This window comes from Harpia harpyja, chromosome 19 (genome assembly GCF_026419915.1).
Source record: "Harpia harpyja isolate bHarHar1 chromosome 19, bHarHar1 primary haplotype, whole genome shotgun sequence".
Classification (NCBI taxonomy): domain Eukaryota; kingdom Metazoa; phylum Chordata; class Aves; order Accipitriformes; family Accipitridae; genus Harpia; species Harpia harpyja.
The window spans coordinates 23,937,695-23,950,254 of record NC_068958.1 but is presented as its reverse complement, the minus strand read 5'-3'; the positions used below and the strand labels follow the sequence as shown (position 1 = coordinate 23,950,254).

At 42.8% G+C, this 12,560-nt stretch overlaps 1 protein-coding gene across 7 annotated transcripts; it reads left to right on the top strand.

Annotated features, from left to right (window-relative positions):
* The first annotated feature begins 77 nt into the window (after positions 1-77).
* On the top strand, positions 78-12,389 carry PHTF1 (putative homeodomain transcription factor 1). Of its 7 annotated transcripts, XM_052815684.1 has the most exons (18): positions 79-245; positions 310-366; positions 442-511; positions 1,001-1,159; positions 1,396-1,555; positions 2,349-2,474; positions 3,305-3,464; positions 4,557-4,724; positions 4,804-4,881; positions 5,686-5,895; positions 6,303-6,431; positions 6,867-7,139; positions 7,840-7,971; positions 8,170-8,256; positions 9,152-9,307; positions 9,716-9,811; positions 10,475-10,600; positions 11,018-12,389. In XM_052815684.1, the coding sequence occupies exons 1-18, from the start codon at positions 201-203 to the stop codon at positions 11,036-11,038; spliced, it is 2,253 nt and encodes a 750-aa protein (XP_052671644.1). In that variant the 5' UTR covers positions 79-200; the 3' UTR covers positions 11,039-12,389. The 7 variants fall into 7 exon arrangements, with proteins under 7 accessions (XP_052671648.1, XP_052671645.1, XP_052671646.1 ...); XM_052815688.1 differs by lacking the exon at positions 2,349-2,474 and having other exon boundaries at positions 78-245; XM_052815685.1 differs by having other exon boundaries at positions 78-245; positions 310-511; positions 1,501-1,555.
* The last annotated feature ends 171 nt before the right edge of the window (positions 12,390-12,560 follow it).

Genomic DNA, 12,560 nt, shown 5'->3' with positions numbered 1-12,560 from the left:
CGGGCGGCCGGCCGGGGCGGAGCCGGGCTCGGCGCTCTCCTAGTGCCGCCTGGGCGGGGGCGGGCCGGCGGCAGGCGGAGGCAGTCGAGCACCGGGCTTGCGGCGGTCTCCAGGGTAACAGCGGCCCGGGCGGCGGCCGGGGCCGGTACCGGGGCCGGGGCCGGGCCGCCCCCGAGCTCGCCTGCGCCCCGCGGCGCCCCATGGCCTCTCGCGACAGGGATGCCATTTCCTGGTACCAGAAGAAGGTGAGTGCGGCGCGGCGCGGGCGGGCGCGGGCCCGGCCGTGCCCTCAGCCTCCTCTCCTTCCAGATCGGGGCCTACGACCAGCAGATATGGGAGAAGTCCATCGAGCAGACCGAGATGAAGGTAACGGCGGCGGCCGGGCGCAGCCCGGGCTCGGCTCCCCTGGCGGCTAACAGGCCTTTGTTTTCGGCTTCGCAGGGCTTCAAAAACAAGCCTAAGAAGAAGGGTCACATTCAGCCGGACCTGATCGACGTGGATTTAATCAGAGGTGAGCGGTGCGCGAGAGGCGAGCCTGCTCCCGGGCCAGGTGTGTGTTCTCCGGCTGTGGAGCCCGAGTCGCTCAGCTTTCTGGCAGCAGCAGCAGCACGGAGCGCTGCTGAAGCCCCAGACTGTAGCAGCGGGGCAGGGTGCCCGTGCTTGCTAGCGCTGGCGCAGAAGGAGCGTTGGAAACCTGAAAGCAGAGGCGGGAGGAATTCAGGGTGGCTCAGCAAAAGTAGTGGGAAGTGGTTGGTGAGAGCAGACTTAGGTAGGTAGGGAAGGGTCACCAGCCAGGGCGCCGAGATAAGACGGGAGGTTGCTTTTAGACGCGCCTGTTGGAGCTGTGTAGACCGCACGAGTGCCTGAAGTTGGGCTGCTGTCACCCTTCCGAACTGCAGCCTTCTGACAGGGCTTGTTCGTGGCCAAAGAGGAAGTCATAAGTAAGGAAATTCTTGAAATTCACGATTAATGACTTGTTTATTTTTCCTTTCATTCCAAGGCTCTACATTTGCCAAAGCCAAGCCTGAAATTCCCTGGACATCGCTAACTCGGAAGGGAATTGTGAGAGTTGTATTTTTTCCGTTATTCAGCCAGTGGTGGATACAGGTTACCTCCCAGCGTATTTTTATGTGGCTCCTGGTGCTCTACATTATGCAAGGTAAGGGGTGGCAGCAGTCTGTCCACAATCCTTTTTCTGCAAGGAATGTGACATCATTTTGTAGTCCATAACCTAAAGTGTAAGGATCCTATCTGAAACCTACTTAATGTAGATGTCAAGATGTGTGGTACTAGTATTTGCAGAAATTATAAAACAGAGTAAAAGTAAATAGTTAAGACGGAAGAACTGGGCCATGCTCTTAATTTTTGCATTTGATACAATTTTGTCCTTTTCAGTCATAGCAGTTGTGTTGTATTTCATGATGCCTGTTGTGAATGCGAGTGAAGTCATGGGACCAATGTGCCTTATGTTGCTGATGGGAACTGTTCACTGTCAAATAGTGTCCACCCAGATCAACAAACCTTCAGGAAACAACGGACTCAGCAGGCGGAGGAGGTGAGCGGGGTAACGGGTTCGTTTCTTGTCATCAAAGCATGTGATGGATTGCTCATGGTAGAAGTTAACGGGTAAATATCTTCTGTTCTGCTTTTATGTAAATGTTATTTAACCATAAATGTGAAAATGAGTATTTTCTGTCTCGTTTGTAATCTTCTCATAACCAGGACAAATGCTGCAAATTTACCAGGGTGTGATAGGTCTGGTTTAGTTGCTAGTTGGGCCTTCTCTTTCTAACATAGCTTTTTAATACAGTTTCTCTTTGTGGCCAGAGGACGGCATTCTGCGCAGAAAGGGTTCTTCGAGGTTTTTCAAACCAGTCCAGTATCCTGCTTTGGCATTAACTGCAGGGAATTGCTGATGTGTATTGAGAAGAGGGAAATGATGACAGAGATTGCTGGCAATTTGTTTGTGCATGTGGGAGATGTTACAGTCCATCTACTAAATATTTAGCTGTTAGGTGTCTGAGTCAGTTTAAACACTGATACAGCATTTTTGAACACAAGATGATGAATGTGGATAGGGTCATGCCTCCATTAGATTTCTACAGCAAAGATTTTGTCCAGATTTTGTCTGTTGCATCCTTTACTAGTGATGTACTGGTGTCCTGTGGGTATATGCATAAATTCTGTTAATCCAAATACAATTTATTTTATTTGGAAATAAGCATTTTGTCTGCATGACTTAAGAAAAATAGCATCTAAAAAGCTGTTCAGATCTGATTGAGATCTTTTAAGAAAGACCTAAAAGCAGGTTGCTATGCAAATTTAATTCTCCTTTTTTTAAAAATCAGGAAGTTACGCAAATCTGTGGGTGTCGATGGGAACAGTTGGTCTTCTCCTGACAAAAACAGTAAAGAAGAGCAGTCTGAATCTGCATCCATTCTTAACAATTTATTTAGTATGCTTTTCCGAAGGAGGTATGTGATCTTCACTGGGTTTGTTGTATTTGTAATGACACTGAACAATTTGGTATCTGGAAAATGAAGACAGAATATATACTGTCACTGACATCCCCAAAGTCTGCCAATTAGTTTCTTTTGAACTAAAAGCACTCTTGGTATTGTAGGAGGCTGATTCCTCGTGAATTTTTAGTATGTCCTTATTAGGAGATCATATCATATCTCACAGTATAGCTAAAACTGAGTGTTAGATGAGTTGCTGAAAGTGGCAGAGCTTATTTTTATCTATCAGGTAAGCGACCTTTCTTGAATGTGTATGCTCAAATTATATTAATGTCTTACCTGATTTCCAGAAGCAATTGTGCCTTCTAGTTTAAGTTGCTTGGATAGTCATCCCACTTTACCACCTTACTTTTTCTAAAAGTAACTCGAGGAAAAGGAGGATAGATTGTTTGGGATAATATTTCATTGTCTTCTACCGTTTTATCAGGTGAGTTTCTTGATGAGTTTTCAACTGACAGGTCCTTTCTCTTGATGAGGACTTTTTGTCTTCTGAATTGCTCTTATTTATTTTTTTTCAAAATAATAATAAGAAAAAATTTTCCTCTTGGTTTAGAAGTTTTAAGATGCTATTAGCGTTACAAAGAACCACCCAGTGAGAGTGAAGCAGATAAAAGTCTCTTCAACAGAATTAGGACACAAAGAGCCTGTCAGCAGACGACAATTATGTATTCCCTTAGCTATGGTGTTTAATGTTGTACCTGTGTGGCAAGTGAAAGAGACCATGATGTTTTCCTCAAAGAGTTTTTCTCTGACATAAAAGCATTTAATTGTATCTTCTCTCATAGGATTAGAAGAGTAAAGCTGGTAGCTGAGAAAGGGACTGAGACAGAAAATGGTGTGAATGCTGTGAATAATGGCATTAAACACAGACATGCCAGATCCGAATACAGGCTGTTGCACTTCAAAGAGAAAAATAAACTTTCCGATGAGGAAAAGAGCCATCAGGTACTGGCAGGAAAGATCCATTTGAAGTTGCAAATTTCAGTATATTCTCTATGTGCCCAAAAGGTTGTTGATACTTAACTGTATGGTTTGATCTAATACAAGATACTCTCTTCTTCTACTAACCTTTGCTTGCATATAGGAAACCTTAAAAACCCTTTCTACTTCTGGATTGACCAGCTGACATGCTACTGATACTTTACTGTCAGCATCTTTTCATCTGTTAGAATAGTCAAGTATGTCAAACACAGATAATCCTGGAAAATGTCTGTTCTACCAAAGCGCTCATTTAGTTGTAGAGACTTCTGATCACAAGATGTTCAGTTAAGGAAGAGTGCTGATAATGATTAAAAATACATAAATTGGCAATTTTTAAAAGCAGTTGTGTAAAATAATTCACTTTGCAAACAGTTCCCCACAATATCCTCTCAGAGGGGAGGCAGGAAAGTAAAGACTGAAACATTCCTTGGGAGAGAGAAAGACAGAACTAAAGCATCGTGACCTCTGTTGAAATCTCTAAAACATAAAGCTTTGTGGAGTTACTTTTGAGGCTCCTCTGGGTCGGTAAGGTGTGAACTCCCACATGAAGAACTGAACTTAGATTAGAATCTGTGTGGGACACCATAGTACTATGCCATCCCAACTTCTCTATTTCTAGGCATTTGGAGAGGAGCAGAGCTAGGTGTAGCGGGATACATCTCATGATTTTGTGCCTGCTAGCCACCAGCTTGTAGACACATCTGTTCTCCTGGGCTTGAGGTTGCTGGTAAGATACAGCTGACAGCTGCTGCTGCCGCCTCTTCCTGCCTTTGCCCCAAATCTAACTCCACCCTGCCCAAGATTCCCTCTCATTACCTCTGTGGCAAGGCAAGGGTGGGGGTAAGGAGCTAAAATTTGTGATGTCTCTGTGATGCTAAGTTGGATTCTGTTTCTGCATATTCTATGGAGATCATCTTCTGCTGGCTTTTGCAGGTAATAAGAGATTACTGTGTATGCCAGCGTAGTAGCAGGACTGGCTTTGAACCTTTGGTTTGATGCAATTCAGGCTGGTCCTTTATTGGTGCCTTCGTCTTATTTTGACTGCTGTATTTCTAGGATGACTGCACCAACAGAGGGGGCGTTTCTGATGAGCTTTCAAGTGAGGAGGATGCTGAAGCAATGGTACAACGGATCTTGTTACACCAGAATGTAGAAGGGGCTTCCAGTGACAATAGCTATGAAGAGAAGAGGCCTCTTGTTTCTCTGAACCAGGCTGTCTCACAGGTACTCATGTTGAATTTATGCCATTTTCCACACAGTTTTTTGCTGTGGATAATGAGCTGGTTTTCCTTTGTTTTGGCAGGTCAAGCAAGCCCTGAAAGGTGCCAGAGACTCTGATAGTGTCGTGGAATCTGAACTAGAATCTACATTATATAGTCAGGTATGGTTATAAATTCAAGAGACGGCTTTACTGAGCCTGGCCAGTGCAGGGGCATCCTCCCCATCAGAACAGACCATTAGTAAATGATAGTGCTTCTGCGTCTTCAGGTATAAGGTGTGGCCTCCCTCCCTGCTTGTTTGCAGCTTGTAAACTTTGTTCACAACTGTGAGTAGGCTACTTTTTTTTAACAAAAACAAAACAAACAAACAAAATCACTCTATTGGCAGTGTAGTATGGTCCAAGCTGCCTCAAATTGCTCATGTTCAATTGCTACAATTGCTCTTGTGGTTTGGGAGGCAGCTCTGCATTGTAGCTTTTAGGCTAATAAATTTTGATTTTAAAATGAAAGAGTAAATCTATTCTGTGATACATACTCATTCACTTCATTACTTTATCTTGTGCCCTGCCACTCCCCCCACCTGAAAATAAAGTAGAAATAAAATAAATTAATATCAAATTATAAATATAAAAATCTATAAATAAATATAAAATGTGAATAAAATTTTAAAATAGATTATGCAAAAGCCAGAAAACTTTTGCATTAGAATGAATGCCAATTTTTATTTTGTAAAGTTGGGAATAGAGGGGGGAACTAATGCTACCTGTGTGCCTTCCTGCCTAGAAATGCTGGTTGCAAAAACTATCACTGAGTAATACTGTTCTTAACAGTTTGCACCAGGTGGGTGTGACTGGGAGTTCTCAGCTGCCCCTGGAAGCTGATTTAGCCGATTGCTGGGGGGAAGGAGGAGGTGGTTCTGCAAATGGTGCAGGGCTGTGCTGTGTAAATTTTGCTCTGCTTCAAAGGACTCGAGGTCCTGCATTAGTGTGGGATCCCGGAGCTGTAGTGCGACCCGGAGAGACTCAGAAAGTACTCGCCATGACTCTGAGACAGAAGACATGCTTTGGGATGATCTGCTTCATGGCCCAGAGTGTCGCTCGTCCTGCACCAGCGACAGTGAGGAAATGACTGTGAGAGGTACCAGGCGGGATTTGAAGGAAGACGTTTTCCAGCAGGTTTGTTGATTTGTACCCAGTAGCTGAGAATACTGTGAAAGATTTCCACATCCTCTCTCTTTTTTTCCCTGTTTCAGGTGCCCCTCTTCCCCCCTCCCCCCTGCCCAACTAATATGAGACACACCTGAATGCTGTTGGTCTAATGTGAGCAACCTAATGCTGGATGAGCCCATTCTGTCAACTGTGCTAATCACATGGAAGTCTGGAATGATCTAAATAGTACCAGTGATCAACTCCCTCCTCCCCACTGGTATTATCTGGACCACTGCAATCCCAAAACAAAATATTTCACCCAAAGACAAATTTGGAATCCCCCTCTCAATCTAAATACTTTCTAGGAAAAAGCATTATTTAATAGCGGGACAGAAATAGATTATACACCTTTCGCATTCTTTTCTCTTTTATAGAACCATTTGTTTTGGCTGCAGAATACAAGTCCAGCATCTGCAAAAGTGAGTGCACTGATCTGGGAAGGGAATGACTGTAAGAAGGTGGACATGTCTGTGCTGGAGATCAGTGGGATTATCATGAGCAGGGTAAGAGGGCTGTAAGGCATTGCAACCTCTCTCCCTCACACTTTAAAAAACCACCACCAAGAAACATGAAAATAGCTATACATGCAAATATGAGGTGCGGTATAAAACTGGTCCTTCCTCAACTGCAAATACAGTTGTCCCAAATGTTCTTACTTAAAAATTGCATAAACCAAAATTTAGGAGGTCCTGCTGAAGACTAATCAGAGCTGATTATTGTTGGCTGTGTCTCTGCAGTGTGCTGAAGGTGGTGGTTTTATTTATTGACTAATTGATTGTTGTTGGTTTTGTACTGAAATGGGTGGAATTATTTTAGGCCATGTCCTTTGAAGGGAAGGGGAACTGAAAGCTTGATAGAATTAATGCTGTCACAACAGCATGCCTTTTCCTTGATGCAAAACCCCAGGTAATCATCCTATTTTTGTTCCTGCTTTCCAGGTTAATGCCTACCAGCAAGGAGTGGGGTATCAAATGCTGGGAAACGTCATCACCATTGGATTAGCGTTCCTACCATTCCTCTACAGACTCTTCCGCACAGATAACCTGGAGCAGCTGTGCTCCATTTCTCTGAAGGAGCTTTTGCACATCTTTTGTGGAGCACCTGCTAGCACCCCTGTCATTGTTTTGTCTGCGATCAACTTCCTTGAAAGACTTTGCTTAACCTGGATGTTTTTCTTCATGATGTGTGTTGCTGAGAGGACATACAAACAGGTAGGTTTAAATGTGCTGTTCCCTTTCATGAACCCTGAGGCAGGTGTTCTACCAAAACCATGCTTCCTGAGACACAGGCAAGACAAGCATGTCTTAGCAAGCTCAGGTGTCAAAGCTGGTAAGATGTCTGAGAAGTTTAGGTAGGGGAGTTTGGTAAGACTCCTCTTCATCAGTCACAAACTTAAACCTGTCAGTACCCTTCCTGACCCCTGTGCTCCCCCTCTTACCCTGCCCCCAAGGGAAAAATAACGTTTTAACATCTTGAAATGGCACTTTGCATGGAAGTGAATGCTTCAACATGGAGCTGTTTGGGGAAAAAGCAGCAGCCTACTTAATTGGCCTGTTCTAAGATGGAGCATTAGATAGTTGGCTGCATTGTGTTCAGCTCCCTCATGACTGTGGGCAGTAGCTTTGTCGAAGTGGCTGTAAATGTTGTGTGGTAGGCAGGCTGGTGTTACTGTTTTAGCGAGAGCTCTGTGGCTAAGCGTGCATAGCAACAGCAGTTCTACCTCTGCCATCCCATGATGACTTCGGTTATTTATCCGAGAGGTCTTGCACCGAGGTCCCCTGTTAGGCTCCCTCAGTGTGCCACAAGGCTAACCTTTTCTGCCAGTTACCACTAAGTAATCCCAAACAATCTTTTTTGGTTTAGACTAATTATTTACATTTGTGCGTGTATGTTTTTGTTTTTAATTTGCAGAGGTTTTTGTTTGCCAAGCTTTTTAGTCACATTACATCTGCTCGGAAAGCCAGGAAATACGAAATTCCTCACTTTAGACTCAAGAAGGTAGAAAACATTAAGATCTGGTTATCCCTTCGTTCCTATCTAAAGGTCAGTTCTGATCCAAGATTTGATTATTACAGAGAGTGTAACCAAGTCTCTAGGTACATGTACTTTACCTCACTGTTGTTTGGCACTTCAGACAGCACTGCTTGAATTGTTAAACAATTACAGCTGTTTGTGGTGAGCCTTGACTTCACAGCTCTGCATCCAAGCCTTAGACCTGACTCAGTGTCTTTGTTTCTGTAGAGGCGAGGCCCGCAGCGATCTGTGGATGTTGTTGTATCGTCAATCTTTTTACTGGCTCTTTCAATTGCTTTTATATGCTGTGCCCAGGTGAGATTTTAACTTTGTTTTTAAAGAAGTAGGTGGAAAACTCCCAAACTACTGGAGGATTTTCTTTTGCCAACCTACAAAGTGCTTGAACTGTAGCTGTTTGTCTCCAAAGTAACATGGAGTGGTTTGCATTTTTTAAAAGCTTTGTAATGTTTAGTGGGTAATAGATACTCATTCTCTATGTTCACAGGACATCTTAAGAGGGCTAATTGTAGCATCCTCTTTAACCACTGTTGTTGAAAAGCAGGTCAATAACTATTACTCACAACTTTTAATCCTTCACTAAACCTTCTGTTATAGTAAGCAGTGTTAATGCTGGAACTTTTCTTGGTTTCTTTGGTTTTGGCAAGAGATTAGTTATAATGTTTAGGCAAGTTCTTGGTACCATGAAGATGCAGTGGCGGTAGCAGTAAGACTGATGATTAGTAGATACTGAGCCTCACTGCTGTGATTGCTTTTGTAAGAAGCCACAGGTTTCTGGAGGAAGTAATGACAATCCTAGTCCTGCTGTATCAGACCCAGTGAGTACATACTGGGAAAGGCAGAATCAGCTTAGCCTGGCTGTGGTGGTCTGAGGCTGCCAGTGGGACAAGCACATGTGAAAGGAATGACATCTTATTGCCTGTTAATTGGAAAGAGGAAGAACAAGTGTCCTTTTCTAAGTAGAAAGAAAAAAAATCAAATTCCAGGCTAAACCCAGGTTGGAAACCAGACCTTTTCCTTTAACCTAGTTACATGAATGAATTTCACTTCAAGGGAAAAACTGTCAGTAGCTGTAGAGCACGGATGGATGTCTGTTCAGAAGAGGAGTAAGGGCAATGCTATTGCGCTTCTCCCAAGAACAGGCATGTTACTTGTTATTGACATTGGCACTTTTTTTTTTTTTTCAATACAGGTTCTTAAGGGTCACAAAACATTTCTGAATGCAGCTTACAACTGGGAGTTCCTGATCTGGGAGGCAGCACTACTTCTTTTTTTACTACGTCTGGCATCTTTGGGCTCTGAAACCAACAAGAAATACAGTAATATTTCAATCTTGCTCACTGAGCAGGTATCTCCATTTAGCTTATTCTCCCTTTGGCTTTGTGGCTTGCTTGGATATAATTACTGCATTTCAAACCAGCTTAAAAAGTACTGGAATAAAATTTTAAAATTTAGAGATCAACCCTTGTGCTGGACAGAAGGTAACAGAACACTCTACAGCTGGGGAAGGGCAAGCTGTTAAATGTTTGGACAGACTCAAATTCTAAAATTCCAGGTTATTTTGTCTCTGGGTTAACACGTTAGCCATGTCAACTGGAAAAAGAATGATATTCTCACTGCTAAGTTCCTGTCTGTGGATGCATCACTTCTTTAGGAGTGAGAGTAGACTGGAAAAAATGGCTCTAATTTCCCTTGGAAATTAGTTGGGGGCTAGTGCTGGAATATTAACATCCAATCTGTAATGTCTCTGTCACAGATAAACTTATACCTAAAGATGGAGAAGAAGCCAAACAAGAAAGAACAGCTGTCTCTAGTAAACAATGTTTTGAAACTATCTACAAAGCTACTGAAGGTAAGCTACTCTCCCCAAAAATACACAGTTGCTAAATTTTATGGAAGCAATGACTGTGTGTTTTTGCTCTTCCCATTTCTCTTGTCTCTTGATTAGGTAGGTTTGTGAGAACTAACTAAGAAGGGAGGTTTTCTGTGCTTCTATAGCTGTGGTGTAAGATCAAGCAATGGAAGACCAGTGTGGTTAATTAGTGCTGCAAACATTTGGTTAGTAGTGACTTACATAAATCATAGTTAAGTGAGAGGAGAGGCTAGTATGAACGTAGCATGTCTCCTTACTGCTTGAATCTTGTTCTCCTTCAGCAGCTTCGATGTTGAAGCTTGTTGACAGTAGCAGAGTAGGTATTTGGAAATGAAAGAGCATAGTCTAAGTCACATAAACTAGTCTAGACAAATTCTACAGTCTGTGTCAAGCTCTTGTTATGCAGCTAGTGTTGCTACAAAGGGGACTATGCAGATTCAGCATGGCTGTTGGTTTGTTAGAAAACATTGAGCTGGGAGGCCTGAAATAGAGTGGGAACTTCTGTACATACATTTAAGAAAGGATACAGAGGCAGTGCATGGTTAGCAACATCTGCCAGAGCACCAGTACTAAGCTAAAAGTCAGAGGATTAAGTGCTTCTAGTATGGATGAATGCTAATGGACTTTTTCCTTTTACTGCAGGAATTAGATACTCCATTTAGGCTGTATGGACTGACCATGAATCCACTAATCTACAACATAACACGTGTTGTAATACTCTCTGCTGTCTCAGGTGTTGTAAGTGATCTTCTAGGATTCAATATCAGAGTAAGTATAACTCCCATGCAAACTAACAGGAAATGTCTTGTAGGGGTCACTTTTGTACCATTGCCAAATTCCTCCCACCCAAGCACAAGAAAGGTTGTGGGTTTGAATTATGATCCCTCTACATGGTAAGTCAGAGAACAGACCATGCTGAATGACTCTCCATCCCGAGCCAGTTTTTTGGGGGGAGGACAGGGCTGACTTAAATTTCAGCCCTGTTCAGGTCTTCAGTGCCCACTTAAAGCTGTTTGTTAGTCAGAATCCTGGGTTCTTTCCCTTGGGAATGAAGACACAGTCCTCCTGTGGCTCACACCTGGAGCTCGCTGAGCAGAGCATTCAATGCATGATGGGCAAAAGAGACTGTCTTACCTGTAGATGAAAAGCATTCAGACCATACTAACTCTTAGTATCTCTTTTCAGTTATGGAAAATTAAACCGTGAACTGACCAAACATCAGCGCTCAGCCCTCTCTGCCAGGAAGACAGACCAGAGAAGATAACCAATAGCTTGAGCAAAAAGCAGAGGTGCTCTCAAACTACGGAAAACTGTAATTACAATTTTTTGAACGGATTCTCAGTGTATGTATCAAAAGCCCTCCCTCTGCTTTACTGTTCTACAACATACAGAATAAGCTGGTCTAATCAGTGAAGTCATCCCATGGCATGCATACACAGCAAAACAGAATTAATGGGGTCAACTACTAGAAGCTGGCACTGAAAATAGATGGAACTGCATGGGGCATCAAACACTGAAAGCCATATGAGAGCTCCTACTGGAGGGACACTGGTGATTGCTGCAGGTGCCTTCTTTCTGTAAAGCCTGAATCCTGTGCATGTGACAAGTGATAAGTCAGCCCTCCTGTTTCAGTTAGCATCATCCTTTTTCAGAGAGCTCTGGAGCTACACTGAAATTTTTCAGTTTGTGCATCCTTCTTCAGAGCTCTGCTCAGACTGGTAATACTTAGATGCATTTATCTGAATGTGCTGAAGAGTGTTTCTTAAAAGCTCAGTGTGCTTGAGGCTTTGCCTCTTTATCCTGAACTACTGCAGGAAGCAGTGAAATTTGGTCTGCATAAGATGAATTCTGCCTCCATGTTGACAGTTAAGCAATATAACAGACTCCTGCTGGCTGGCTTATGTTGGGTGTTCTGCAAATAAATGATGATCATTTTCTGGAAAGCATTAGTTACATGAGAACAACCTCACAAGACACACTGCTACCAGTAAAGCATTTATCAACTATGGAATGTTTTGCTCTGTTTGTTCCCTGTAACACCTCAGTTATGCTTTGCCTGGGCTGTGTCCTGAGGGCATCCCAGTGTGTCCCCTTCTGACAACCAGCTTTGCTCAGTGGTGTTGAGCAGCTGTTGCAGCTCTGCACTGCAGCAGCGCCTTACACTGGAATGCCTGAGGAAGAAATCTGTTGTGAGAATCAGTTCAGTGGTAGAGATGCAGCAAAGACTTCCTCACCCAAAAGTAGATCAATGTTTAGAAAGGGCATAAGACAGAAAAAATGTTTTAATGACATCTGTAAAGCTTGTTTTCCTTAACTGACTGCTATCTTCTATTTATTAGTAATGAAAAAAAGCAAAAACTGAGGAACTTTTCATAGCTTCATTCTTTCACATAAGGGGTAAGATGGCATAAGAATTTTTGGTAGTAAATTGTTTACAGCTATTTTCTGTACAAGGAAAAGTTGTAAGATGTAAAAGGAGATGACAATTTTATATATCAAAATGTACAAATAAACCTACAGTACAAATATTTCATCATTAACAACTGTTTCTACATGACTTGGTGATTTTTATAATACCTTTGTTCAACATCTGTTATTTGAACAGAGTCAAGGAAACTGCCAATAATAAATTGCATTTGTTTTCCAGAAGAGTATTATGTTTGTGGGTAAAACCTGGGTCAGATTTAGCTGTTCAAAGTATCACACCACTGACAGTCAACCAAGAATC